Source organism: Falco punctatus (assembly GCF_963210335.1).
Source record: "Falco punctatus genome assembly, chromosome: Z".
Classification (NCBI taxonomy): Eukaryota; Metazoa; Chordata; class Aves; order Falconiformes; family Falconidae; genus Falco; species Falco punctatus.
In genome coordinates, this window is record NC_137586.1 from 2,736,198 (window position 1) to 2,764,175 (window position 27,978).

Sequence of the window (27,978 nt, forward strand, 5' to 3'; positions counted from 1 at the left end):
TATAATGCATTAACAGAAGAAGATTGAAAGGAAGTAGAACAGTTAAATAAAATGAAATTATAAAGTTGAATTGCATTTAAATGCCATGAAGCATTTAGAGAGTATCAAAATGCAACGACAGCGAGAGTACAGTTCATGTAAAAACTCAGTTAAAAATTCCATCCTAACTGATGTAGTTTCATAATCTGTTTTCAGTTGCAATATAAGTGCAGATGCAGTTATGCTATATAATATTTCCTACGATCTTATAGGATACATCTCTCAGCCTAAACATGAGCACAGTGCACTACCACAAACACTGCAAGGTTTATAATGCTCTTCTTCCCCCAATGCAGGGTGGTGGTTTTTTTCAATTTCCAAATGCGCAAGCCGTCAAGCTTTTAATCGTAAAGAGGTTGCTTTTAAGAGAATATTTTAATTTTGGTCTTCTTAATATAAGTTGTTAATGGAGACTGATTAGCTGAGAAGTTTCATTTAATGCTGTTATTTTTTTGCTAATGCTACTGAATCAGAAGCAGCACAAAAGCCCCAGGCGTTACCCGATCAGGCTGCCACTTTTCGGCTACTGCAATTATTCCCAACAATGGAGATGCTGGAATTTACTGGAAAATCCTAAGGAAATAAAATTTGGGGATAGCGATCCAGGGCAATTCACAGCTAGAGCAATTCCTTCCCTTTCCCAGCAAAGGAATACCACTCTCCTTACAGATTTAACACTTGGTTCATATATTTCTCCCCTCTGACAGCAAGATGGATTTGAGTTCTCGGGGGTGTGCACACCATGCAAAATGTATGAGCAACATACTGCAAATATCTGTATGTTGCGACAAGCCAAACCTTTTCTTCGACAGGCGTCTCTCACGTATCAGAGAAAATTCCTTGCAAAAAACCTCCCTGGATATTTTGGACACATCTTCCACCCCTCCCCTGCCATGCAAGGTTACAGGTAGTAATTAATTGGCAGCGCTTCTCATGGTGCTTCCCTCGTCTGTTACTCATCACCATGTATTTGACTGTTGTCTCCCTGCCTTCATCAGCTGAATAACTCAGACCATTGGGTCACCCACCGCCAAGTGCAGGAAGGACCCATGGAGAGGAGCAACCTACAGCTGCTCCCCATCCCACTGACTCGTGGACCATACAGCTGGACCCCCGCCCTTGCTTCCCATGGCATTCTGCTGCTGGGCTCTGGGTTATCCCTTCTCTTTCTCAGTGGGGAAACACTGGGAAGTGTTGAGAAGTTTGAAAATCAAGACTTTTCCAACCTGGCCTAAGTTCCTCTGGTGGGGGTGGCTTGGGCAGCATAGCACCCCAGTCATGATCTGCTTAGACAGCCCCAGTGCCCATGCCTGCTCTTCCTCCACAGTGGCTAAAAACATGGAGTAGACCTTTATTTTTATGAAATATGTAAGGTAAGTTCCTGTCCTACCACCTGCAGGGAGTAATTACAGTCCTGTGGACTATCAAGTCCTATGGAGAAATACCACCAGAGCTTTGGGAGCCGGAATTATGCAGTTGCCAGCACAGCTGCAGGATGCTTGGGGAAGGATCCACCTAAACCTGGGTTAGGTACGGGCTTACGGTTCCAAGACTTACATGAGGGCAGCAGCCACACCAGAATGGAGAGCCTGAGCACTTCCAGCCATTCCCTATGCAAGGCATGGGCTTTAGCACAAGAATTTCACCATTTATGTAGATTCAACCAGACAGAAAGACCAAGAGCAGAAGCATATTAATAAGTTCTAATTAAGATGGAACATAAATCTTGATGACAATATTCTGTAGATTCAGCACAGCCCTTTCTGAAGAACCACCAGGATCTCTTTAAAAACCAATATAACAGAGTTAATTTAAAAACAGAAGCAGTTTCAAGTCCCGGGCTTGCTCTCAAGCCCTCCCACGCAATTTTTTTGCTATTTTCAAGTATCACTTTCCTGCTCCCCCTCTGCTCCTGTGGCATGTGCAGGAACAGCTCAGGCAATCTATAAAGGTGATGAATTCACTATAGGTAGGGTAAGCATCAGGTTGTACCAAACAGCACAGCAAGGAAACTGAAAAGCAAAGAAAAATGAATGCTTTTTCTAATCTTTACACAACATGGATTTTGTGTGTTGCTTGTAGCAGCAGCAGGAGACATAATTCTGGGTGGGTGCTGCTGCATTCTGGTGTCACACTGGACCACCTGCATCCCAAACAGCAGAGGGAAGCTGGCGCGGCAAGGCAGCGCGTGGGGAGCACAGCAAGACCTGCCAGTGCTCCAAAACAACCAGTGCCCAAGCCTAGAGCACCTTCTTGGAGGTGGATGAACCAAGGGCAGGTCTGCTCGAGGTAGACACTGAAATTCAGGATCCCACCCACTGCAAACCAAACAGCCCCAAATGCTGCAGCCCAAAGCTTCTCCCAAGGGTATTTCACACCAAAACTAATTTTCCCGCACACAAAAAGCCACAGAGGTGCAGACCAGGTGCCCACAAACTGGAAATTCAGCAGGACCAAGCCACAGCCCATGTATCCACACCTCTATCTACAGCCATGAACAGGATTTCTGGTGCTGCACCTGTAGAAGCTGGGTCAGGTCCTGGTGCAGACAGCTGCAGTGCCAAGGGGGAGATTCCAAAACAGCAACAATCCCAAGCTTTTGGAATAATCCTGTCACAGCAGCAGGCTGCTGCCTCTTCACAGCACGGTTTTTAACCTTATTCTTTTAAAGGCAGGTAGGGCAGTTCTAGGAGGGGCTGAGAAAGATGCAGGTTTGCAGGAACATTGCTCCATAATAAAATAATGAAACCGCAGTTGTGCGTGGCTCCAGCAACGTGACATGCGTTCTCATAGTTTTGGGATGACAGAGTGCATTTGTTCCAGGACCACAGACGATTACATGCTTCATCAGAGGACAGAGAAGGAGAATAACCCGGTCAGGGTCACAGTGGGGAGGCTCAGCGCTGGCTGCGTGGGGCCACAGGCAGCTGCCCAAGGGCTGAACATGGAAGGTGGTCCCTTCCAGGGGGGAAGTACGGAGCAACATCCTACACCCTCACCTTCTTTGAAGACCTCCTCATGATGACAGACCTGGGAATTTTAGTATTTTACTGGATGAAGTGGAGGCTGTTATGTTTGCACTGGTCAGCAAGGATAAAACAAAGGGAGGACTTCAAAGGTTTGAAGATGTTCTGGAAACTATTTACCACGAAATCTCTCCCTAAAGGGGCTGCTGCACCCTCCTTAGCATGGAACTTCTGCCAATTTATTCTGAAATTAATGTTTCCAACAGACGAAGAGAGAGAAGGTCCCCTGGCATGCCCATGCAGATGCACCCAAGTGTTTTGGGGCACCAGGCAGAGCCACCAGTAGAGATAATCTGACTATCTTGTACAACATGGGCAGGCTAAGGAGTGTCCCACTTCGCTGTCTCATCACCCAAGTAAAGAGATTCAGCAAGCCTCCACGTCCCCATACGGCAGGTATTTCTGTTGTCTTCTCCAGACAGGACCGCCCAATGCAATGGCTCCTCTCTGACCAGCACCAGGCAACACACCACATGGTAGATGTAGCCAGGGCTCAGTCTGCCCTCCAAAACACTTACTGTTTTTAAATTTAGACATTCATTGTTTGTAACGCTTGACTTTGCTGTCTCCCTGCTCTCCCATCCCTCGGGCCCATCACAAGCTGAGGATGCTCAAGGGAGTGCAACATTTCACTTTTACATCCCTCTCTCCTCCAAACTTGGGGCAGATCACATAGGGTACTCTCATCTGCAGCCAAAGATACTTATCGGGGCGTAAGAGTGGCAACGGATGGATAGATCGGCAGCTAAACACACGTAGGCAGCCTCTGAAGAAATGCAGGCAGGGGTTGGACCATGGCGGGAAGACAGCAAGGTGTGGGGCAGGCAGGACCATGAGGCTGCAGATGGAGGGGGCACTGCAAAGTGCTCTGATGGCAAAGGCGAGATGCTTGCACTCAATAAGGAGGTGGTTTAGGAGAAGGGAAACACTTGGCTTTGACTGTTCATTATGTTATAAGGATAAGGACCTCATGAAGGCCAGAGCTGCCCTTATCTTCATCTCCAACACTGTTGCACTCACCATTTGGGTACCAAGCCACACAGCAAAGTGTTCAGACCACAAACAGCAGCAACCCAGGAAAAAGGGATTAACGTGGAGATGTTCTAAAGGGACACACAGCAGGATTAGCAAACTCCTGGGGATAAAGAGTAGTAAGAAGGAAAAGAAAGAAGCCTGCATGGCCGGACGGTGAGAGCATCGAGGAAGAGACAGGGTGACACAGAGAGGGGGACGTACAGGATCATCTCCCAAAGGAGATGCTAGACTTGACATTCTGTGCCCTAAAGATATGTTTGCAAGTACGTGAGCACCCAGGGAGCTTAGAATAGTGTTTATCTAATACAGGGCTAAAAGTTAAGCCATCAGGTCTAAGTAGCCTGTGAAGGTGTGGACCCAGATCTGGATATGACCTCGGCAGCTTGAAATTCATCTCGTTTGTTACAGGGAAGTTTCAAACGAACGGATGCCCCCATGCTGTGCTTACCACATGGAGAAATGGATCCGAGCAGCAAACACCGGCCAAATGGTGGGAGAAACTCAGGAGAAGCTGCTCTGCTTCAAAGCTGGTGAAGGCCAACACTCTGTTGTGGTCCCAGGGCATCTCCCAGAATTGGAGACCTCTCCTTTTCCCATCAAATTATCCTAATTAAATGGTTGTCTGTTGCAGGCCATGTCAACAAGACACATTGCCAAGTAAGGACTATTATTTAGGTGGCACATGTATTTCTAAACTGTGTTTAAAACCCTGCTCACCATCTACTGCAGTTATTATTTGCCATTTTAACACTCAGGAGGACGGTTTGGGATTTGAGAAACATCAGGTCAGAAAAGCTGTGACCTTTTAGATGAATAACAACACACAACCTCAATTTTTTGTGTTAGCAGAACCCAGCCATCAGACTAAGCATATTCCACATACAAAACATCTTAAGGGCAAAAAAATCTAAGCATGTAAGACAACCCTTCCTCACTGCAAAGGCTTGTAACAAAACATTATGCTAGAGATGTAGCTCTGCACTGCCTTCAGAGGTTTGGATGTCTGGGCAATTTCAGCAATTAATTACCCAGGGAGCAGGATTTCATCTGCTTTTGAGCAGCTCTACACCAAAATTCAGGGTGTAAGGATCCCTGTACTGCTCAATGCTGGTCAGCAGCAGTGTAGAGGCTCTGCAGCTTCAGAGCACAGGGCAAGGAGCTTATAAATCTGTATGAGCCCTTGAAGAAAGCGGAGGCTGAAAGAGAAATACAAAAGGAATTGATTTTTCTGAGTCATCTGAGAAGAGCTGGCAACCAAAGGCAGGACTGACCCAAGCCCCATACAAGCCCTCCTGCTGCACCTCTGCCTTTGCAGTGCCCATCACCCAGCTTCAGCAAACACAGTCTTTCCCATCACCAGAATTTACAAATAACTGACATTATTTGTGGTGCTGGATGCTCACCACAGCTGCCATTTTCAGCTCTGCTCAGGAGCGGTACCCAGGTCTCTGCACAGTGGGGATCTGCTGGGTTTTTTGCACTGGTGCTCCAGCCTCCCACCCCTGGGAGGAATCACGATGCTCAAGCAACAGCATCTCACAAAGTTATGTCCCACCATGAAGCTACAGCCTTTGTCAGCTCTTTCCCACTGCACTGGCTGGTATTAGGGATGAAGAATTGCTCAGAAATAACAGTAATTACGCAGCAGACATGGACAGACAACTCCTACCGTGATCCTGCAGTCTCTGACAAGATGACGCTCCTTAAATCAGTGACATTCTGAGTTCACATAGCGCGGCTTTGCAGGTGTTTTCTCCAGGAGTTACCCTCCCTTGGGAAAAGTGTCTGAACGTACTTGACTTTAAAAAACAAAACCAACCAAAACCCACACACTTAAAAAGCCAGGACCCTCTTCCTGAGCTAGGTAATAAACAACCGGTGAGAAAGGGAGCACAGGATGGGCAGGCAGCAGTGGCAAGGACCCCCCCACACACACCCGCCCCCGATGTCCCTTGCAACCTTCTTCCTTTTCCCCAGGCTCTGTTTCTCCCCAGAGCCCAGGCTCAGAATAGATCAGGGCTCAGCTTCAGGATCATGAGATCGCTTTTTCACCATCCTCCCTGCCTCCCTGCACAAAGCAACGGTGCCCAAATCTGTGCCGGGCAGAAACCCGCGAGTAAATGCAAAGCCCATTTAAACCTCAGTGCAGGTGCAACAGTGGGTCCATGGGGGAAACTGAACTCATCCACAAAAACAGCCAGCTCAAGAAAACAGAATTTATCTTATCTTACAATATCAAATAGTTAACTTTAACCAGAAACTGGCTGCAGACATCATCACATCCACTGGCACAGACCATGTGATACTTTGCTTTCATCCAGGACCTCATGGATCTGTGAGCTGATGAAGCCTCCACTGCGCTCCTCCGCTGCTCAAAAGCTCCAGCCTGGATGGCAACCTGCATTAAACACCTGCAACTCCCTTCAGAATCCACTAGCATCAGGACTGCATGTGACAGAGACTTTCACCCATTTTCCTTGCCTCCCTCCCTCCCACACTGCCTGCTGGCTGTCAACACAGCCACTGCTCCCACTTGGAGCTGCTCCGCCAGCAGAGCCACCACATGCTTCTCCCAGCTCCAACCTCCCTTTCTGGAGGGCAAGGGAGAGCCTGGGGGCAGCATGGCCGTGGTGGCCATGGGATGTTTGGTCCCTCCCCAGCCCCTTGTCCCAAGAGAGAACACCACACCCAGGGCTACCCCACCAGTTAGGTTTCACTGCAAGAGACTGCCATGCTGAATTACACTCCTTAAAGAGGAAAAACACAGTTCCTTTAATAACTGCATTTTTGCCTAAGCATAAAACTGTTTTCAGTACCATAAAATATTTTGCAGGGTTTGGCAGCTGCTGGGGAACGCGACCCTTTGTGTAGGAGCCCGTAGCCTGTGGTTCACTAATTCCTTGTTAGAAAGTGCCACTTCGGGGCAGTTTCAGCCCTCCTTAGGTGGACGGACGGGAGCTGATGACACCACCAGGAGATGAAAACTGAGCCTGTCCCAAAGACTCCACAAGGAGGGGATGGATTTTCCTTACTCAAGGACAGATATTTGTTTTCCTGCATTTTCTTGCATTCCTCCTTTCCCTCCTCCTCCATCCCAGCCAGAAGTCTACAAGAAGGCGTGCATGGACCAACAGATGGGATCACAGGGGATGCCCAGGCTGGAGGGCCCAGAGGGCTCTGGGTACGCCCTGCCCCAAGCAGGGCAGCAGTAGGACACACCAGGCTGCCCTGGGCTGCACCCGGCCACCCACAATTATTATTGCATTATAATACAGTAGGTAAGTACCAAAAAGCAAAATAATTTTACATGTTATTTGGATCTTGACCTCAATATGAAAGTATCTTAAAGACCCATCCCTCTTTCCCTACGATTAAATAAGTGTAATTCAGACAGAGTTGGGTTTTTAAGAAGCAGGTGGGCATAGAAGCGAGGACAAAGACAAGCAGAGTGGCTGTGGATGAGCCAGATACCTCTTTCGTGTGCTTCCACTGTGGGGATGAACAGCAGCTTGTGTTTTATAAAAGCAGCAAAGCAAGAAACACAGTTTTTAGTCATTTAAGTAAAGCAGCAAGCAAACACGTGCCTCACGACAGTCCATTGCTGGGATGGAATACAAGACGTGTATTTGCCGAGACAACACCGGCCTCGGCAATTTGGCACTGCCTACCTTGTGCGAGTAATGCTGATCCACGATTCTGGCCAGTCCGAAGTCACCAATCTTCAGCACCAGGTCCTCCGTGCTGATGAAAATATTGGCCGGCTTGAGGTCGCGGTGAAGGACGTTGGCCGAGTGGATGTACTTCAGCCCCCGCAGCAGCTGGTACATGAAGAGCTTGGCATGCTCCTCGGCAAGCTTCCCCTGCTCCAGCAGCCGCGCCAGGTCAGTCTCCATGTACTCCTGGACGATGTACACCATGTTAAACTTGAAAAAATCCCCACGCAGGTTGGTGCCCTTTGGCCCCAAGACCTCGTACACCTTCACGATGTTATCATGGTCCAGGCGGCGGATGATTTTGATCTCCCGGAAAGCGTGCTTCATGCTCCGCGCATCACCGATGGTGATCTTCTTCACTGCCACTTTGCGGCAGCTCTTGCTGTCAAGGGCGGACAGCACCAGCCCGTTGGCCCCAAAGCCCAGGGGGCGAAAATTAATGAAGCGACAGCCCAGGTCGTACCCGTACATGCTGGCGATACAGTCGCACTTCTCAGCCATCGCGGGCTCCGTCCTTTCGGCTTTTTCTCCTTTGTCACTTAAAAAGCTGAGACAATTGAAGGGCTTCCAGATTACAAATGTGGTTTGAAATCAAGCGCCTCATTATTACTTACAGATGCATGGGGGGGCTTGCTCTGAGCCCATTGCTTCAAGACAACACACAGATACAGTGAAAATAGATGCGAGCACACACACACACACACACACAAATACAAAACGTTTTAAGCTGGGTGAGAAATCAAGGGGTAGAAAAGACTTTCCAAGCAGTGTGGATAAACACAGCCCAGAGATCTCTAGCAAAACAGAAAGATTATTTTTCTTGAGATGAAAAAATCAGCGCTGCTACATTTTTCAGCAACTTGTTTTCCTTCTCCGATACTCCCGAGACAATACTGAAGCACAGGGCTGGTGTCCCCCACATCCCCGGCATCTCAGTGCCAGGGCAGCTGGCCAGCCCTGCTGTGAGGCAGAGCCCAGAGCAGCCCCACAGCCTCTCCACTGCCCCAAACCCTCCCTGCCCACAAGTTTTGAGAGCGTTTTCCCCACCAGTGAAGCGCATCCAGGCACTGGCCAGGCTCCCCAGTGGTCAGCAAAGCTTCGCCCTTCTTGTCGCTGCCTTTTCAGTAGGGGCAGACCCCATCTTCCCCATCAGCAGACAGAAATCTCAATGGCAGCAAATGTTTTGCAGACCAAAACTCATTTTATTGGCTGCATTCAGCACAGCAAGTTTTCACGTCTGCAGTTCCAACACCTTCCCCTTGTACGTCTTTTGCTGACAAAGCCAAGCACCATCTGATCTTTACAGCTTGCCGGAGGAGCTCCCTGCGCTGGGCAGTCCATTCATCCCTCAGCAGGTCTCAGCCCCACTCCTGGAAGAAAAGAGGAGATGGATTCATTTGATACCAGCGCTGCCTATGCCTTGCCTATGTAATGGCTTGCTGAAGGTTAACCACAAGCCAAACTGTGACCTTTCGGAGACTCATTAATTATCCCCTCCAAAAGCGTGCATAGTTACCAGCATTTTTCAGGTGGTTCATTTTTCCTTTTAAATTTGTAATACACAGAAAACTAACTTTTCCCTTCCCCTTTGTTGGTGGGTTTTTTCATTTGCTTGTTTGTGGTGGGTTTTTTTTTTTTTGGGGGGGGGGGAGTGTTGTTGTTTTTAATTTTAATCTGGCCGAAAATGTTATGGAGCGATTTGCAAAGGTTGAATGGCATGCTGTGTCTCCAACTGCCCACTTAAACTGCATCGCAAGGAAAGCACGGTTGCAGCCTGCAAGCGTATAGACCCTCCCTTGCTGAGCAGCTGAGAGCAGGGAGGGCCACGGACTTTCTCAGCTTACAACAAGCAAAATCGCTCAGGCAAAAAAGTCTGTGCCACCCTTGCTGGTTTTGCAAAGAGCCTTAAAAACTGGCTGCAAGGGTGGAACACCCCCAAATTTGGGGTCCAACAGCAAACCCTGGCAGCAGCCTGGGAATGCCGCTGGCTCTGTGCTTGTGGTCACTGGGAGCTGCCAAGCCCTTCCCTCATGCATCAAACCACACAATTTTAGTGCATTTATAAAGAGATGTTCTGGCGTTGCTCAGCCTGGGGTGCACAAGCAGCTAACGACACAGCTTGTTTCCTCTCCGGTGTGCTGGGGGAGGAAGGAGGAGAGCATCCTCATTAGGACAGAGGAGATGTGTCATTAGCTGCAAGGATTTGCCATCCATCAGCAGTGCCTGCAACCACAGCTCAGGCACCCTGCTCCACCAAGAGCTGCTCAGCACAGCAGCCAGCTCCCCGCTTCTCCACCAGCTTCGCTGGTGATGAACCCACGGGTGGGAGGACCTGGTGGGAAAATAGGAGCTGACTTCATCTCTCGCTGTGTCCTTCGTAAGAATGTGCTTGCCACCCGGACGCTGCAAAAACACTTCCCCCATCTAAGTTTAGCAGCTACTCCCTGCAGAGGCGTGAGCCAGCCTGCAGCCTCCCAGCTTTGCTCTTCTCTTCCAGGAGGTCACGGTTTCGAAAACCCAACAACTCCTCCATGCAAACAAGGTACATACACAAGACAGATCTAGGGTCTTTGAAAGTACATCTGAACAGATAAATATAGATAAATATACAGAGATGAATAATACAACATTTAAGTTGTGGATTTTTCACTCCCTATTAATATGAAAAGACTTAATGACACCCTTGGCATTAAGAAGCTGGAGCAAACAAACGTGGACCCAACACAAGGAGGGTGAGCAACAGCGGCAAGTCACGGCTGCATAACTCATAGCCTCGGGAGCATAACTCTGTACTTCAAAGCCTCTCTGTGTTTTGGCTGTGCTAACACATGCTCCCCCGAGCGACGGGGGAATCTCTCATCAAGATGCACTGGCTTTTAAAGGGAAAAAAAGCAGCAAAGGAACCTGCTAGCACCACGGCAGGACTCTCAAACAATTGCTGGCAATGGCGTAACCGGCGTATATCAATGTCTGCTGGGGACGAGGATGCAGATTTAGCCAGAGGATCCCAATATTTTGGGGATTTTCCTGACAAAATATCATTTTCCAGTGGCAGGCAACCATGCAGGAGTGACCACGGGCAAGGGGTGACCTCTCACAGATGTTCCAGGTGGGAAAAGACAGTTCAAAGCCCTCAAAGCACTTCAAGTTTTCCAAATAACTGCTGCAATTTTTCAGCTGCAATTACTTCATTTAGAAACAGAATTGAACAGAAGGCATGAAGCATTAGGAAACGGCTGGGCTTTTCTTTTTTTCGAGATGATCAGCTCATCAAAGCTTTCGCCCTACCATGTCTCCCTGCAGATGTTTATGAATCTCAGAGGAGCGAGGACACCCACTCCTGCCTGATCCAAGCCCGCGTCCTGCTCCCAAACACCCCCGCAACAGCTCATTTTGCTGCACACTCTCTTCGCCACAAGACCCATGTGCAGATGGATGCCCCGGGCCACCCACTGAGAGCACCACCAGGTCCTTCTAAAGCTGGGGAGACCTGCAGGGACCAGCCAGCTGCATGACAAGGGCTCTGACCTTGCACCAGGATGTCCCAGATAACCAGTTGGACAGTGCTGCTCGGAGAGGGGGAAGATAAAATCACTGTAGATCTGATCCCAATGCATTTTTCATGCCAGAATAAAGCCTCTGTTATAGCCCTTAATCACCAGAGCTGCTCCATTAACCCAGCAGTGGGTTCACAGCCTGGTCCCTCACTCTGCACTCCCCAAGCATCGCGCATTGCCTGCAGTATGCTCCTGTTCTCTAGCAGAAGTTACCCAGAGCAATGATAGGGAAAATACTTAAGTTGAGCCTTGTTTCAGTTTGCAAGCATCAGTCATTAAAGGTGGAAGAGAAATGCAACGCTTCAGGCCAGCACAGATCAGCTATTTGAAGGAGGAACGAGTTAACGGTTAAAACAAAGATGTATGGACCGTATGACAGCAGGGAGGGATGTAGGCAGGGCAGGGATACCCTCTGAAGAGCATCTGCCAGCAGTTACCAAGCAGTTTGGCAAACACTGCTTGCTCCTGTAGTTGAAAGCAAAAATAATTACAGCCTCTCTTCGATCCAGTGATTATCTAATGCTGGCTTTTGCACACAAGGATTGAACAGAGAAAGCTGCTCTTGCTGTTAGGAAGCAGGGCAATGCACAGCCAGAGATGCCCTGGTCTACAGGCAAAGGGAAAAAAAAAAAAAAAAAAAGGGATGAGAAACAAGGAGTGAAGGAGAAAAAGAAGGTACATAAATCCAGAGGCTCTGCAAGGGCAGCAGTAAAGATCAACACGTGCAGGAAGGTTACCCCTGCATTGCAACCAGTTGCATGGTCGTGGAAAGGGAGCACACATTGCTTATACCCCAAGAAGGCAGTGAGGTGTCTGAGGACCACTAGAAGGTTTGAGGGAAGGTTGGAACCTGAGGAACAACTAGGGGGCTGCAAGAGGTACACCTGGCTGCAGCAAAACCTGAGCTTTTCCACTTGGGGTGCCCGAGTTTCCTAAGCCTGGGCTGAAGACCTCAGTCTCTGCACAGGTCTCCTGAATGTCTGAGAAAAAAAAGAACCCCCCCAAAAAAGTAGCAAAAATTTCCTACTGGCAAAGGGAACTTGGTGAAATAGGGCTTGGGCCAACATGCTTCAAGAAGGTGCCACGTCAGGTTTGAGATCCATCTCTGCGTCTTGCCTCTCAGCCCCATCGCCCAGAGCTCAACACGCTTCTGAGCTCTTTAGCACTTGGGGGGTGTCGCTGAGACCAGGTAGGGCTGGACAGGACGCAGTGCACGCTCCCACGCTGAGCTTCTTGGCTTACTCTAGATGCAGTGGAAGGAAACCAAGTTTTGCCTCGTCAGCTTGATTGTTAATAATTAGTACAGTTCTAGAAGCAGTGAAAGGGAAAATGCTATGCATGAAACTAAAAGAGAAGAAAGAGCCCTGTTTTATCTCATGAGCAGAGCCACGGCCTTTGCGGTGCTCCTGCCTATGTCTCAGTCCCTGCCTGAGTGATGACCCTGCAGCATCTTCTGTAATTAGAGGGGCTGAGGCAGAATATCACCCCTGAAAGGATGGCCCCAGGGGATGGCAAGCCATGCTCCTGTCCTCGCTGTTGTGGCTGGGTCCCTCTCACTGAACCATCCAGGGAAAAGCTGTCAGTGAATACGGGGAGATGCACCGTGGCTGAGGGGCACAGCATGCTCCCACGGGACTGAATGCCATCTCTGTTCTTATCTCTGCCTCCTCCAGCCAAGCTGACAGCAAACCCAAGAGATCAGGCTGACCAGCCTTCCCTGAGAGGCTACAGGAGTTATTTTTCCAATGCTCTCCATTATCTACATCAGACATAATTTCTAACTGGTTATTCCCTTAGCAGCACTAAAGAAATGAAATAAAATGTGCACACACCTTGGATGCTGCTCCCGAGTTAAATGAGCAGCTGATGCCTGGAAACTGCAGCAGGGACACAACCCTCTAACTATTTAAATGCGCATTTTCACCAAAGGGCTGGATCCTGGCGCAGCTAACCAAGGGGGAGTTTCAGGATGCCAGAAGCACCATCAGCAATCCCAGTTTTTCCTCTCTTCCTGGTTTTCCAAGTCTGTTCTAATGAAAAGGTATTATTTCAGTAGCCTAATGAAAATAGCTGCTGAGACCAACAGCAGTCATAAAACCAGCAGCGATGCTATTTGGCTGCAGACAGTGGAAAGCGCAGTCTGTTTTCATGGAACGATGAACAGAGTCCCAGGGGTTTTTCAGTCTGGTGAGGCCAGGATCTGCCATCCACTTGAAAAGCCGAACTCAATGGCAGCTTCAGCGCAAACTGCAGCAGAATACAGCCGACAAGTCCTGAAGCACAACAGAGGGTTAGGAGCAGAGAGCAGGAAAATTTGTGGTTACACCAAGACAGTGCGCAGGGAAAATAAGTCTGATTCATCGATATTGGCGGAGTTGCCCCAATTTTTTGCTCATGTGCTCAACGAAAGGTTTTGCTGGGGTGCTGCAATACAGTGAGACACAAAGGGACACTAGTTTTTAGGTATCTGAGTACTAACTTTATTCCCACACCCTTTCGCACCTCTTAAAGCTAGGAAAGCTTTGGGGTACTCACAGAAAGCACATACCAAAAATACTCTCTGTTGGAAAATTCTCCTGTACTGCAGACCATAAATCCCACTGATTTAATAAATATGTGCGAGGTCAAAGTCATCAGACCCGCAGCACAGACAGAGGGAAGGGTCAGGAACTCTGGCGATGCCCGTGCTCCCACCAGCCTGCCCTCCAGTCACCTGGGCACAGAGGGGTGACCGAGGAAGGGGTGCGGTTACTTATAGGGAGAATTATACAACTGAATTCCCAAGAAACATTGCGCGTGTAAGAATAATGCAGGAAATGTAGAGACATGTTCCCTCTTTATGAACACTGAACATATTTTACAGTTTCAATTTACCTCTTGCTTGCTTTTTCACTGAGGGCAGCTTAGCAGCTGCTGCTGCACAGATGCAAACCGATTTTATAATTAGGACCCCTTCTGCCATAAAATACAAGGACGGTGGAATTAAGTTTTCTTTTGTTCTTCCTCTCTCCCTCCCATATCATTCTGTACAAGGAAAGCATCTGTCCTCACATTGCTGCTGGGATCTGCACTGACCTTTCTGCTCCCTTCACTCCTCCGAAGGTTCAGGGGGGCTCTGCGTGCCCTCACACAGGCTCTCCGCTGCTGTCTCCCAGCAGACTCCCAGCATTTCCCAGCACAAGGCTGGACTGTGATGTTGCGATGAGCTTTCCCTTCTCACCAAACCCACTCCAAGCACGGGCGATCTCTCTAGCTAGATGAATTCATTAAAGCTCAAGCATCCTAACAAGATGTCTGTTATTAACAGCGCACCACAGGTGCTAATTAAAGAAGGATAACAATCATCTCTCACTTGAACTACTTGTAAAGGGCTGGATCCTGCAAACCATTACACCTCAACAGCCTTTTCAACCGGGCTGAAGATAAAATGCTCTGCTACAAAGCAGGAGGGTTCTAGCAGGGGCTGTGCACATCATATGGGCTTCGCTTATTGATTCCCATATCAGGTAGATCTGGCAGGAGCACGATAAGATTCATTTTTTCATTCCCTCTCTTCTCCCCAGCATCCTTCCCCCACCCAGCAAAAGCCTTTCAAACGTCCTTTATCTCTGCCTTGCTGCTCCCCACAGCGCAGCAGCAGCATCCCCGCCAGGCATGGTGGAAGCCATCTCCCACCCAGAGGAGCCGGGCTGCAGAGACCCTGCGGCAGAGGGTGCAGCAGACCAAGACCAGCGAGTTTGGTGCCTGCTGCTCCCATGATGGACTCGCAGGTCTTTCGGAAATGTCTCCAAGCTTTAGTCACAGTAATGGAGTTACTGAAGCAGAGGGAAATATGGGCAAGTCTCCTGTAGCACTTAGCTTCCCGGCCAGCGACTGCTTCAAGGCTGAAGTTTAATTAGTCCTCCCCATCAATAAACATGGACTCCTGGTGCTCAGTTCTGCAGGAACATCCTGCAGAGAGCCCCAGGAAGCGTCGCCCTTTGGGGCAGAACGCGGGTAAAGGCAATGCCTCTGCTCTTGTCTTGGCAAACAGCCTCTTCCCTCCTGCAGCTCAAGCTGTAACTACAGGATCTGGTTCCCTGCTTTGCAACCTCTTGCATCACCCAGGAATACGAAGTTTCTATCACAGCGCTGGGGTGTTCGTGCTCTGCCCCCCCCGAGACCCTCCACACCCCCTGATGCCTACAGGCTGCGCTTTGCACTGGCCCCCCAGCAGAAAAAGCACATGAGGAGACCACATGTGGATCCCAGGGAAACAGGAAAACTGGGGGGCAAGAACCCACCCCAAAAAACCCAGTCTGATCTCAGAGGAATGAGCTGCTCCCCAAACCTCATGATGAACACAGCCAACAACAGGAACCGTTCAGCCTTTTTGGGCTGCTGAAGAACAAGTGATGCTCTTGTGCTGTGTGTCCTCAGCTACCTTGGTGCGGGGGTCTCCACCAGAGACAACCCACACTGGGACCCCAGACAGCATCACAAGCCTGTGCACTGACACCGGCAAGCATGGGGACCTCTCTGAAAAGCTGCAAAGTCAGAGCACTGCTGTCGTGAGCTCCTCTGAGTGAAGCTCTTGCTAACTATCCCCAGCACAGTCCTGCCCCCCAGCAGAATCAGACCCTCTTACGCCAGAGCTGCTTATAGCAAGGAGTCAGACACTACTACAGTCAGACCAATGAGCACGCTTGAGATTTCTAAACATGAGTTTTATCCTCCTAGCTTCACTAGAGGTGCCAACACACGGCACATTCATGTACCCTGGGTGATCCAAGGAACATGTCTTTCATGAAGAGTTTTTTCCTTTGGGATCTGCTGTGCCCTGACAACCCCGCTGTACCAAACAGCCGCCACACAACCAGCTCAGGAGCGGATCATATACCTGTTTCTCTGAAAACACTACTTATCAGATGACTTTAATACCATGATCCAAACAGAAACCCATTGATAAGATGCACAGAGCTGCCAGCAGCTAAAGGCCAGAAGGCACCAAGTAGCACGGCCCCAGAAGGAAGGCGAAATCTCTGTGAACCTGTGGGAAAAGCCAGAGGGAAAAGGCAAAACCAAAGGGAAACAGCACAAAGATTAACCCAGAGTCCTGGCCTGAACACTAGTAAAGCCCACACAATTTTCCCATGTATACCCCTGGACCGTACGTGAGCAGGGAAGCATCACCCAGCACAGCAAAGCCACCTTTGCTGCCAAAACCTCTTGCAGGAAAATATGAATTTTCCTCCTTAATGACTAGGGTGCCTGTGGACAAGGCAATTTACACTAAGAAAAAAAAAAAAAAGGAAAAAAAGAAAAGAAAAATCAGGCAACGTTCATTAGTTCATAGAAAGAACAGAAAACGATGAAGAACCTGCTGACACTTGCAGGGTTTTTTAAGCTGTGCAGGAAAGCCACCCATCTGCCCCTGGCCAGAGAGCTGGTTTTGGTAAATCAGCCGTGGCAGGGGGCTGCGAGTGGCTGAACACAGGCGAGACATGGGGAAAGGTCTCGTTTCCCAGTGGTACCCAGCACGTGAAGCTACTCTGGACTTGACAGCCTGCAGCCAGACAGAAACCAGACAGTGCCTTGAACAAACATGGCTCAGTACAGGCATCTGGCAGCCAACGCACCCTCTCCCACCAGCCTAAGTACTTTCATTTGACACGGTATTCAGGAGAAAAGCCCAGCTCCATCTCTGTGAAGGCATCCCCCTGTGCCAAGCAGTCCATGATGGACAGACAGACAGGCATCATAGCCAGTGTATTTTGCTGCACCTCTAGTGTCCATCCTGCTGGATGGACTCCTCAGCCCTAGTCCTGCCAGCTGCGGTTTTCATGCTGCACGGGCTTTTAACGGCTGACAACACATCGATTTAAAACCAGCAGAATTATTTCCGTTACCTAAATAAAGCAATTCCTAGAATGGATGACTCAGAAGCCTCTCCCCTAGCCATAAATCAGAGTGGAAACACAATACCTCATTGGGGCAAATCACTTTGCCCTTTTCGTTTGGCACCTACAGTCTTTTCTTCTAAAAAAAAAAGAGACAAGAAGATCCATTCTCTGCTGGCGCTTCGTCGGAGAGCCGGGCCTTTGCTCCCCAGGATGCCACAGGTCAGGACTTTGCCTGTGTTATCACTGGAGGGGTTGGACCAAGATAAGCAAAAGCAGGGCAGTTATTAAAAAAAAATACAGAAACAGCCCTAGAGGGTTTTTTACTGTGACTGAAGAGCCCACACCAGGAATTTGCCCCAAAGGAGGTATGTGCAGCATATACCAGCATGCAAAGAGGTGGCAGAGTAACTTCTTTGACTCTCCCCTACCCTCCGCGGGCCCCAAAAGGTACCTCCGCGAGCAGAGCGTGATGTCCTCTCAAAACACTGTGCTGGGATCTTGCAAAAGTGCTTGCACTTGTGTCTCTCAGAGCTGGTCTGTAACCTCCCCTTAATCCTTCTGCTCACTGACAAATCTCATCCAGCTTATTCTGGGGGCCAGGGCTGGACCGCTTGCAGATCTGCACACTCAGCTTGGGAAAACAACGAAGACAGGCTTTAGGAAAAGGAAAAAAAACCTGCATTTGCCTGCAGAAACCATTTCATAAAGGTTTCCGCCCTCACTCCTCCCACTGCAGTCCCGCAGCGATGGCCCCACGCTGCTGCAGCCCCAACATAGCAAGAGATGCTCCTGCAGCAACCCAGAGAGGAAAGGGGGTAAAACTATGTGGTGCAGAGACTGGCCCAGTGCCCCGGCGAGGAACACCCCGCCGATGCCTGCCTCTCCACCCACGCAGCACCACCGAGGGCTTGGGGGAGCTGCACCTCCAGCCACGTACTCTGGCTTCCATCATCTGAGAGGGGTGAGCGATCAGACATCCATCTACAAACAAACCTCTGGGATGGCAATGGCCTGAACCGATGCTCCCCGAGGTGCCAGGGGGAGCTGGACCGAGAGCCACGGCCACTGAGCACGGCTCGATCAGGTATACAGAGAACGTGACCTGTAACCCATCATAACCAGCACAGGTAAAACCTCACGGAGAATCAATCATACGTCCAGGAGACTGTCCAGATGTGGCATCTCACCATAAGCTCTGTGATATTTGGCTGCTGTTGAAGAGTCAGTCCTTGGTCCAAGCACACGGGGGTTTAGGTAGCAACGTCTCCTAGATGTTCACCTTCAAGGGCAGGCTCGAGCTGCACTTCAAGCCCAAAGGGCTTCCCCACTCCTACAGACACAAGCCCTCATTCACGGCCAGGTTTCTGTGCTGCACACCTCTGCCCCACATTATCCATGCACAATGGACAGGGCAGCCGCCGCAGCCTGACCCACACACCCAGCCCACCTGCCCCTGTACACCCAACCTGCCTGGGGGAGCAAGGCTGGTCCTTCCCAACGATGGAGACTTCGCATCCCAAACTTCAGCTCCTTCCTTGGTCTGACTCCCTAAAGAGCAGGGCCACAAGGTCCCACACCCCCAAAACAATGCCGGAGACCAGGAATCCCACACTAAACACTTCGCACAGCAAAGCTCCCCCTCTTCCACTCTGGAAAAAAGGTTTTAATGATTCCCAGTGACTGTGGGAGACCATGGAGCATAGTCATGGGGTGTCAGCAGCCCACAAAGCTGAAAGCCCGTGGCAGAAATGCGCCGGCATCATCAAAAATAATACATGAGATTTTCTAGAAAATTAAAACAAAAATGTTGTAAGTAAAAAATAGCCCAAGCAAAACCAAAACACACTCCCAGTGACTTTTAGCCATCCAGATAATAGGTGGGGAATAAAAGGCTTTGCTGGACCACTGCTAAAGCTTGCTCTCAGTAAAATCACCTACTACTATAACGAGATTATGTGGATTAGCTGTATTTTAAGGGAACGTCAATGAACTGGACAGCCTTTCTAGGCAGGTTTTCAGTGCTACACAGAATAGCATGAGAAAGACATCAAACCAGGCGGCTATTTTTAGAAAGCATTCCTCTAAATAACTAGGTGGAGAGAGACAGCAAGGCAACAGAGGTGTGTTAATGCAGGCAGTAGCTGAATGAATGAATATTGCAGAGAAAAACAGAGTCATCCCTGGTTTCTCTTGGCTGAGTTGCACAAGAAATGAACTGAGTCAGACCCGAGCTTGCATTCCTCCAATGAGTCTGTTTACACAACATGGCAAAGGTTGGAGGGAACAAGCAACACAGGACACACACTGCTAAGAGGAAAATGTGAGACCAGGATGATCCTGGATGAATATGCTGGGGTTTGTGCCTGGTGCTCTCAGGGCACCTGCACTCCCTGACCCCACAGCCCTACGGAGGTGACAAGTCCTAAGTCCTCTCCCCAGCTGCAGACAGGGCGCATGTCTGGGAAGGTGTCTCCCAAACGAGAATGAAATTAGACTTCTTCATGGCACCCTTCACCACGTGGGATGCAGGAGCTGCATCCCACAGAGAGCGTGGCAGTAGCATGTCACCGAGGTACAGACAGACAGGCGTTTGGCCGGTGCTCAGAGGGACAGGTCTGCTTTACAGTCATTGCACTCTTGCTCAGAAAACCCAGAGCTCATGTACTCACTCTCATTTTCTCCTAACTACCCTCAGGATTTAAGAAGAACTCTCAGAGAATCCATTATTTTCATTGCTTTTTGTCCTCGGAGCTTACTCCTGCAAAATCCCATCCATGGAAGCATTCAAGGCCAGGCTGGATGGGGCTTGGAGGAACCCGGTCTAGCGGAAGGTGTCCTTGCCTGTGGCAGGGGGTTTGAACTGGCGGGGCTTTAAGGTCCCTTCCAACCCAGTACGTTCTATCATTCTACCAAAATAGCCAGCAACTTCAAAATAAACTGCACCATCCAAAGTCCTTAACTCTTTTTTTCCAGGATGGATCCAAGCTGGAGCCTTGGGGACTGACGCCCGGACATTTTTCTCCACATGTTCTATCCAGCCGCATCTCCGTGCCTCCTCTCTCATCATGACTCAGCCATGGCTTGTAAATAAAACACAATTAGGGATTAAGCATCAGAGCAGCACAGCAAAAGGATGGCCCCTACCCCAGGAAGCTCACAGCCTGGGATCTCCAACTCCCACCCTGGTGAAGCAACAAAAATAACCCATTAAAAAGTCACTTTAATTGCCTTGCCAGTGGTTTGCACAAACCCCAGCTAATGCTTGAGGTTAAAAATTAATTAAGCCTTAAATAGCAAATTCTCTTCCATTCCTCCCATCTTTAGCCTTAAATTTTAAAGAGTTGTGGTGAATGGGGAAACAGGTCCAGCCAGTCCTCCAGCCCTTGTACCCAGCCCTCCGCAACAAGGACCAGCTCAGTTGTGCTGGGCTCGCTCTGCCACGGGCTCCCATCACAGGCACCCAGTCTGTCTTGGGCCATACCACCCCGGCTGCTGCCCAGATGCAATTAAGACAGTTACAAAGTTGATATTCCTCATGCCAAAAGGAGTCTTAACCAAAATGAGAGAATTGAAAGGGTTCAACCATGCACCATAGCCCTCCAGAGCCCTGGGAAGATCTGCTCCGTCCCACATGGGGCTTATGCTCCTCAGACACTACTCAACACTTTGTGTCCAAGTTGACCACCACTCAGGAGAAGAAATGTTCTACCACAACATTTTTGTTGGGGGGGGGGGGGGGGGGGGGGGGAAGAAAAAAAAGAAAAAAAAAAGAAAAGGTATAAACAGGAGGTGAACATACGTAGCAAAGCCCAAACAGCACCTCACAGGAGCACAAGTGGAGCATCGCCGGCTCACTGCCTGGCTATCGCTGCCTGCTACACGAGGATCATCTGAACTGGGCACAATCCTGTTCCCCATCAAGACCTGGGTGCCCAGAAGGGAGAAGGGAGTGAGACAGCAGCTCCATGGCAAAACTGGGAGGCTGCTGAAAGTTTGGGCTGGTTTGCGTTTTTTTCAAATTTGATGCTTTAAATGTAGGGCTAGAGTATCAGCCTGCCCATCGCTTCATTGAGAGCAATGCAATTAAGGTCCTTCTGCACCAGCTGCGGCTCCGGACCCCCCAGTGCCCAGCACTTAGCCAAACACTGCTCCCAAACGTCCCTTCTGCTCTGCACAGGGCCATAAAAGAGTGATCAGGATGGAGCAGTTTCACAGCCTTAATCCATTTCTTCACTTTTGGCTCCAGTGGGCACTGAGATACCCAGTTTGCAAGAGGAACCACGCCAAGAAAACCTGACTGAGTGGTTTGGTTGGCAAGACTCAAGTCTCAGTGACTTACTTTTTTTTCCCCCCCTTTCAATATCTATTGCTCAAAAAATGCTTTCTGAAGATTTTGCAGATCTTACAGTACTTTGCTGGGATGAAGGAAAGCTGACAAACATATTATGGCAATAAAGATTATTTTTTCTGCCTGAGTAGTAGCAGGCACGTGAGATTTATTCAGATAAAAGAGGCCAGCATTAAGAGATGAGCTTAGATTCCAGGATGCTGGTCCAAATCATTGGGAGATCCGGTGACTCCATGGGGGACGGGCATCCCACATCTGCAACAGGGGGTGTCCTGCATTAAAAGCAGCATCCTCATACCCTTCCTAGGGCATGCAGGACCAACTGTCCTCCTCAGTCTCACTGCACTGGCGAAATGAAGCAGGTGAGACCAGCAGAGTACTAACCCATGCTCCTCTGTAGGGAAAAAAGTTTTCCAAACTTTGCCATAATGTTTTTTCTCTAGCTGTTCAGCTACTGCATTAATCCTGTGACTGCTCCTGGGATCTGCTGAAACACACAACGTTTTCATGTACTGAGAAGATGTTACAAGTATTATAATTGGAATTTCCTTCAAACTCCTTCCCTTTTTCCAAAACACACTCTGCCCATTTTGCTGCATTTGAAGAGCAGGCGGCAATTATCTTTCCAGCTCAGAGATGTATTATTTTTTTTTCATCCTTAGACTAATCTTTCTAACAGTTGAGATCGTGGCATTTCTAATGACTTAAGGAGACAAAGACTGTAAAAGCCTTTCCTGAATGCAGAATTGCCTCGGCGCTCTCCAAGCACACAAGATAATGAGGCCCTTCAAGTGCCGTGATCAGACTCCTTTCTACCAGCCCGATTAGTGCTGCTAACAGTCTTGCTTGTGCCTCCTCCATCCTCACCCAGTTCAGCAAAACGCTCTCTGCAGCATTTACACTTTGTTAATCAGTTGGTATTTAGCAGAAATCCGAGGTCGCTTGTGCTGAGCTGTTCTGCCTGCTCACCTGCTTCAACGATGCAACTGAAACCCCAGGCAAAACCCAGCGCCGAAGGGGCACGCAGATGGCACGGGCGTCTGTCGTGCCTAAAATCAAGCAGGTATTTTGGGAACGGATGCAGCCACCTCGTTACTCTCAGAATTTTTTTCCTTTTTGAATGAGCTCCTGTCTAATAAGAACAGCAGATAAGGCTCAGGTGAAGCTTGCATGTGAGACAAGACAAAAAGTCAGTAATATCAAGCGCTGATACTGTTTGGCAAATGTAAAGCCCATCAAGATGCCCTTTGAGATTTCCCTGCCCCTTATTCATGCGAGAAAGGAGATGACTCAGCAATGATACTGCGCGCATCGCGATCCTTTCACAGCCACTGGTTTTGACTCAAGCTTTATTTTCTTAAAAGAGTTTCACCAAACTCCACATTTCCTTGTTCACCTCTGCTACCAGGCAACTCAAACCTGACCTCAGCTATAAAGCAAACACGGGGGGAGGGGGAAAGAGAAATGCACATATGAAATTTCAACGCTGCATTACAACGCATCTCACTGAAGTTTAGCAAATGGTGGCACAGGCATGCAGAAGTGAGGAACACGTGCCAGCTGCTGTTGCTAGCACAGCTGTACGCACATCTGCCCCCCGTCCTGCAGCATCCCCTTCAATCTAGCAGCAACTCCAGGAGCTGCAAGACCTGCTCCTCTCCACCCCACAATCACTTCTGCTTTACGAGGTTCCCTTTTTGGCTTCCCCCACCAGCTCCCTGGCCACCCGTTCCCACTCCCAGCTTTCTTCAGCAAGACAAGCGTCGCCGACCTTCCCAGAAACAGCAGCAGTCTGCTCCATGCTTGCTGCCCTACTAAAAGCACATAATTATTTCTAATTTACAGCATTTCTGTACTTCTGGCCACGCTCAGTCTCAGAGATACGTGGAAGGAAACCAAGGCTGGCCTGCTTGTTTCAGGCTCTGGGGAAAGGCTTTTCTGAGGTTGATAAAACCTCGAACTAAACAAAAAACAAACAGGGAAAAAAACAGAATTCCCACAGAGAAAAAGAAATGTCATTCTTAAAAGAAATTATCTGAAATGCTCTGCAGATCAGATTCATTGCTTGTAGAAGAGACACAGACACAAACCAGTCGCAATGTTTCAACCCACAACACTGACAGAAATGCAAAGAACCAACTTCCCCCCCCCCCCCCTTCCCATTCTCCTTGATCTCATTTTAATTGGAACTGGTCCCAGCTGAACTGGATCCTGAGAAGCCCAGCACCTACCCTTTGTCCTTGAAGTCATTTTAAGCCAGAACCTATTTCCACATTCACATTTCCAGCCCTGCCTCTTCACAGCAGTCAAGGGTTTAATTTCCCTTTACCCAAAGGCACTTTCTAATAGTTCAAAACTTTCCATATTTCACAGGACAGGGCAGGGAGAGTTAATGGAGCACAGAGCCCTGGCGAGGCCTGGGTACAAACAGTGCTGTTGTGGCAGACATGGGACAATATTCCAGCTTGACTGCAAACGTGATCCAGCCTGCGTTTTCTTTTGCCTCCTCTCCTCCACAAACCCCCAGACCTCAGGAGCACGTGGTTTGGGGCTGGGGATACTCCCAGCTCCTTCCAGAGGGATCAGCAGCATCACAGCCACAAAAGCGAGAGATGGGGAAGGGACAACTCCTTGCAGAAAGGCTCATGCCTCCATAGCCATACGCTGCATTCCCCTGGCCCCGATTCACTTACACATAGGGACAAACCTCTCCCAGGGTCCAGAGATGATCCACAGAGTTTCCTTTAGGAAGGGATTTGGGGAGGGTGGCTTAGGAAGCCTCCAGAAGGAAACAGCCTGTACTCTGAAACATGACATTTGATTAGGCTTTTTATCTTAGTTTACATAGCTGATTGTTGCAGGTGTATCAGTTACTATGAAATTAATACTGTTGTAAAACCAGGTGTAGCCAAGAACCAAGTTGTGCAAACAATCTGAGCAGCTGGGACAGATGGACACTAATGGGTATCGGCCTGGGGAGGTTGTTTGCTCTTCCCTGAATCTGGAGGGATCCTAACATCGAGCTGAGACACAGCCAACCCACCTCCCTAGGAAATCACACAGAGTCAGGTCTCCCATCACTCAGCCTGGGAGTACGACAAGCAGCTCAGGACAGCAGAGGGCAACTTTTTATCCGTGGCAGGTCATAGCCAGCGAGGAAGGCACCAAGGGGGCGAGAGCAGATGCAAGGCTAAGGGCACAAGAGCAGAATGCAGGTTTCGCCCTGCACACGGCAAATCCACACTGGGTCTCCAGAGGGGACCGCTCTCCCCGTCGCAGAGCAGCTGCGCAGCCAGAACGATGCGCGAGCACCCCTGCGAGTGACCCAACAGACACGCATGTACCTGGGCACCGCTTCTCACACCACCTGGGAACACTCACATCAGCGTCCTGGAAAGCTTCTTCCTCAAGTTCCCCTGCTCCTTGTCTTCCTCCCAGGAATGCCCCGAGGATAAGCGCACCAACAGCCATGTAGCTCTGGGCCGCTGCAGCGGCGTGGGCTGGCCAGCTTCCTACAGAGATGACTGTTGTGTATAATATAGAAACTGAGCTGCTTGTTCCAAGCACAACCACGCCGACTGCTTTTTAAAGAAAGGCTTAGCTCGGATGCAAAGTGCTGCAGGAACAAACAGCACTAACTCCCCCTGTAGCCTCCAAGCCAGGGGAAATTTTCAGTAGGGAGATTTGGGAGCTTGTCCCGCTCCTGACCCGACTCCAGGGACTGGGAGCAACCACAAGGTCATCCTGGCACCTTTCAGCAGGGCTGAAATTGGCTCCTGTAAATCCTCACGTGCAATTCTGCCTGGAAAGCCTTTGAAGCAGATCACTGCTTCACCCTGCCCTAGCACTGGTCATGGGAAACACACAGTGGCTTCCCAGTGCCGGCCCTGGTCTGCACCAGTCAGCATCGTGCCTGCCTAGGAAGCGCAGCTGGTGAGGTCTGAAAGGTGCAGCACTCAGCTAGGAGAGGAGTATGAAGACACTGAGGTACAAAAGAAGAGATTGGGTGCTTAAACATGCCAAAATAATTCAAACTACATGAAGTACAGTATGTTCTTCTGCAACGGTATCAAAGTCACTCGAAGGCCATTTGCCAGGTGTCCGTGGGTCACAAGCACCAAATTTCACTCTCTTCTATGCATTCAGCTGCACTGGTACAAGGCAGGCAACATCCTGCCGCTATTCATCACATACATACACCCAGAGAGGCAAATAAAAATACCGCAACGCAGACAACTAATGAATAATCAATACCAAGCCCAAGGAACACACCAGTAAGTCTTTAGGATGAGAAGCCGCTGCTGGCACACGGAGCAGCTCATGTTTCAGTGTTAATTGCCCACCAAGCAGCAGATCTACGTGACAAGGACGAAGCCCAAATGAACTGCCATGTCTAATGCAAGTCCTCTTCCATTATAGCTTCTTTCTGTTTCTGTGCTAGTCACAGAAACTACAAGCCCAAAATAATGGCAGCAGTGTCTAAATTTAAAAGGGCAAATTTTACGAAGCCAAAAGCAATCATTAGCATCACTGGGAACATGGGACTCGCTTAAAGCATTTACCAAAGACCCCTAAAGTTACAAACCCAGAAAAGCAGCAAGAGTGAAATAATGAAAGAAAACATTCTGGCAAGAACAAGATGTGGAATCCGCATGGAAACATGATCTTTCAAAAAGGCACAGAAAAAGAAGACAGAAAAGAAATTGCACTGAAAAAGAAACGTCCAAGGTCGGTGACTGATGAGGACCTCTAAAGGAATCCATTAAATCTTAACAGCTAACAGAATTAATTGTAAAGTAAGTCACTTTTAAAGCATGCAAGGAATAGACAATTAGTTAGCTGCTAGATTCACTAATAAGTACCACCAGTAAAAGTGGAAGTGAGTACTGTGCTGCCGACGGGATACTAAAAGGGTTACCAAGAGGACAAGAAAAACACAAGTCTACAGATTAACCACGTGCACCAAGGGTCCTTCCCAACAACCTCTATAACCTGCCTTAAAACCCCTTACTGACAGAGCCTTCAGTACTGCCAGGCTGAAGAAAGCATTTAAAAATCAACAAAAAAGAAAGCATTTACAAGTCAACCAGTGAAACACAGGGAAACTTTGTGTAGTCATGGTATTTTAAGAAAGGATGAAAGGTGAAAGGCAGGAGCAGCAGGCAACCCCTGGGGTCAGCTCCAGCTAGAACAGTGGGACAGAAATTTCAGGTAAATACACAGACCGGAGACTAAAAATACAATTCCAATCAGCCAGCTGAGTTTCCTGGAATTAGATCTATTTAAGAGACCTTTTTTTTTGTTTGTTTTGAGAGAGCTTACAGTGCTGCATGACACAGGCAACTGCCTGGACACAGTGTTTGCCCATAGTTCTCCAAAGCAGATAATATTTTGAGGATGAATCTCACACCAGGTGCAATCAACTCCACACACGTTAGATGCCTGCTGATACAGCCCCCAGCGTGGCTGCTGGTGGGGTGAGACCAGTGAGGGAAGCCAGCAGCCAAGCACGGTCCTCAGGGACTTCTGTCACTGCTCAGTCTCATCCGTGATCTTCTGCAGGATTATATTAAACATAAATCTGTAACACAAAAAACCCCAGTAACTAATGGATGGTTGGTTGATGACACAGTTGCACAGAGACCCAAGTCACCTCGGTGGAGGTCACAGTCCAACAGATCATGCTTTTGTGTGGCAAAGTAACACATGAGGCCAGAAAAGAGATCTCTGCCTGAGCCAGAAAGGGATTTGGGATGAGCGTGGGGCACCTTTTCTGCATACACTGTCAGAGCAAAGCCAGAGCAAAAGGAGGTGGTCCTTGAAGGTGCAACGGGAAACACATCCATTAGAAGCTGCAAAGCAAGCTCACACCAACATGTGCCATTATCAAGGTCACAGCTGCATCCGGGCCGGTACCCGGGCAACGCAGTCACACCAGCGAAGTCCCAAGGGTGGCCACAAAAAACGCACAAGATTGAGCAGGAGCCTCTCAGCACGAGGTTATGGCACCTTCAGACTCCACAGAAGCAGGTGAAGAGGTGACCCGATCACTGCGGGCATGCAGTTGGGAGTGACAAGTCACCTTTGTGACAAGGGCACGACAACATCCCCCCGCTGCAAGTCGAAGCCAGGTAAGTTCAACCTTGAAATGAGATAGCATCTCCCCAGAGCGAGAGCAATTAAATGTTGGCACAAGGTTTGGGAGCAAGGGGTGGGGAGGGGGAGGCTCACCATTGCTTAGAGCCATTAAAATAAAATTAACAGGCTGGTTTTTAACCCAGCTTTCTGTGTCTGCAGGAGGATGAGCTGCAAACGCTTCCCTGCCGTTGCATTTCTGCAACACCTCCCACCTGGGGACATGGAAAGTTTCAGAAGCAT

At 49.1% G+C, this 27,978-nt stretch overlaps 1 protein-coding gene across 8 annotated transcripts in view; it reads right to left on the reverse strand.

Moving 5' to 3' along the window:
* Window positions 1–27,978, reverse strand: part of MAPK4 (mitogen-activated protein kinase 4) — a 46,586-nt gene that overhangs the window by 16,108 nt on the left and 2,500 nt on the right. For 2 of the 8 annotated variants that reach the window (XM_080371610.1, XM_080371604.1), the window contains exon 2: window positions 7,769–9,183. The exons of 1 other annotated variant lie outside the window; for it this stretch is intronic. In XM_080371610.1, the coding sequence (XP_080227736.1) occupies window positions 7,769–8,314 (546 nt within the window). In that variant the 5' untranslated portion in view covers window positions 8,315–9,183. 5 more of the 8 variants (XM_080371609.1, XM_080371608.1, XM_080371605.1 and 2 more) reach the window with 5 other exon arrangements.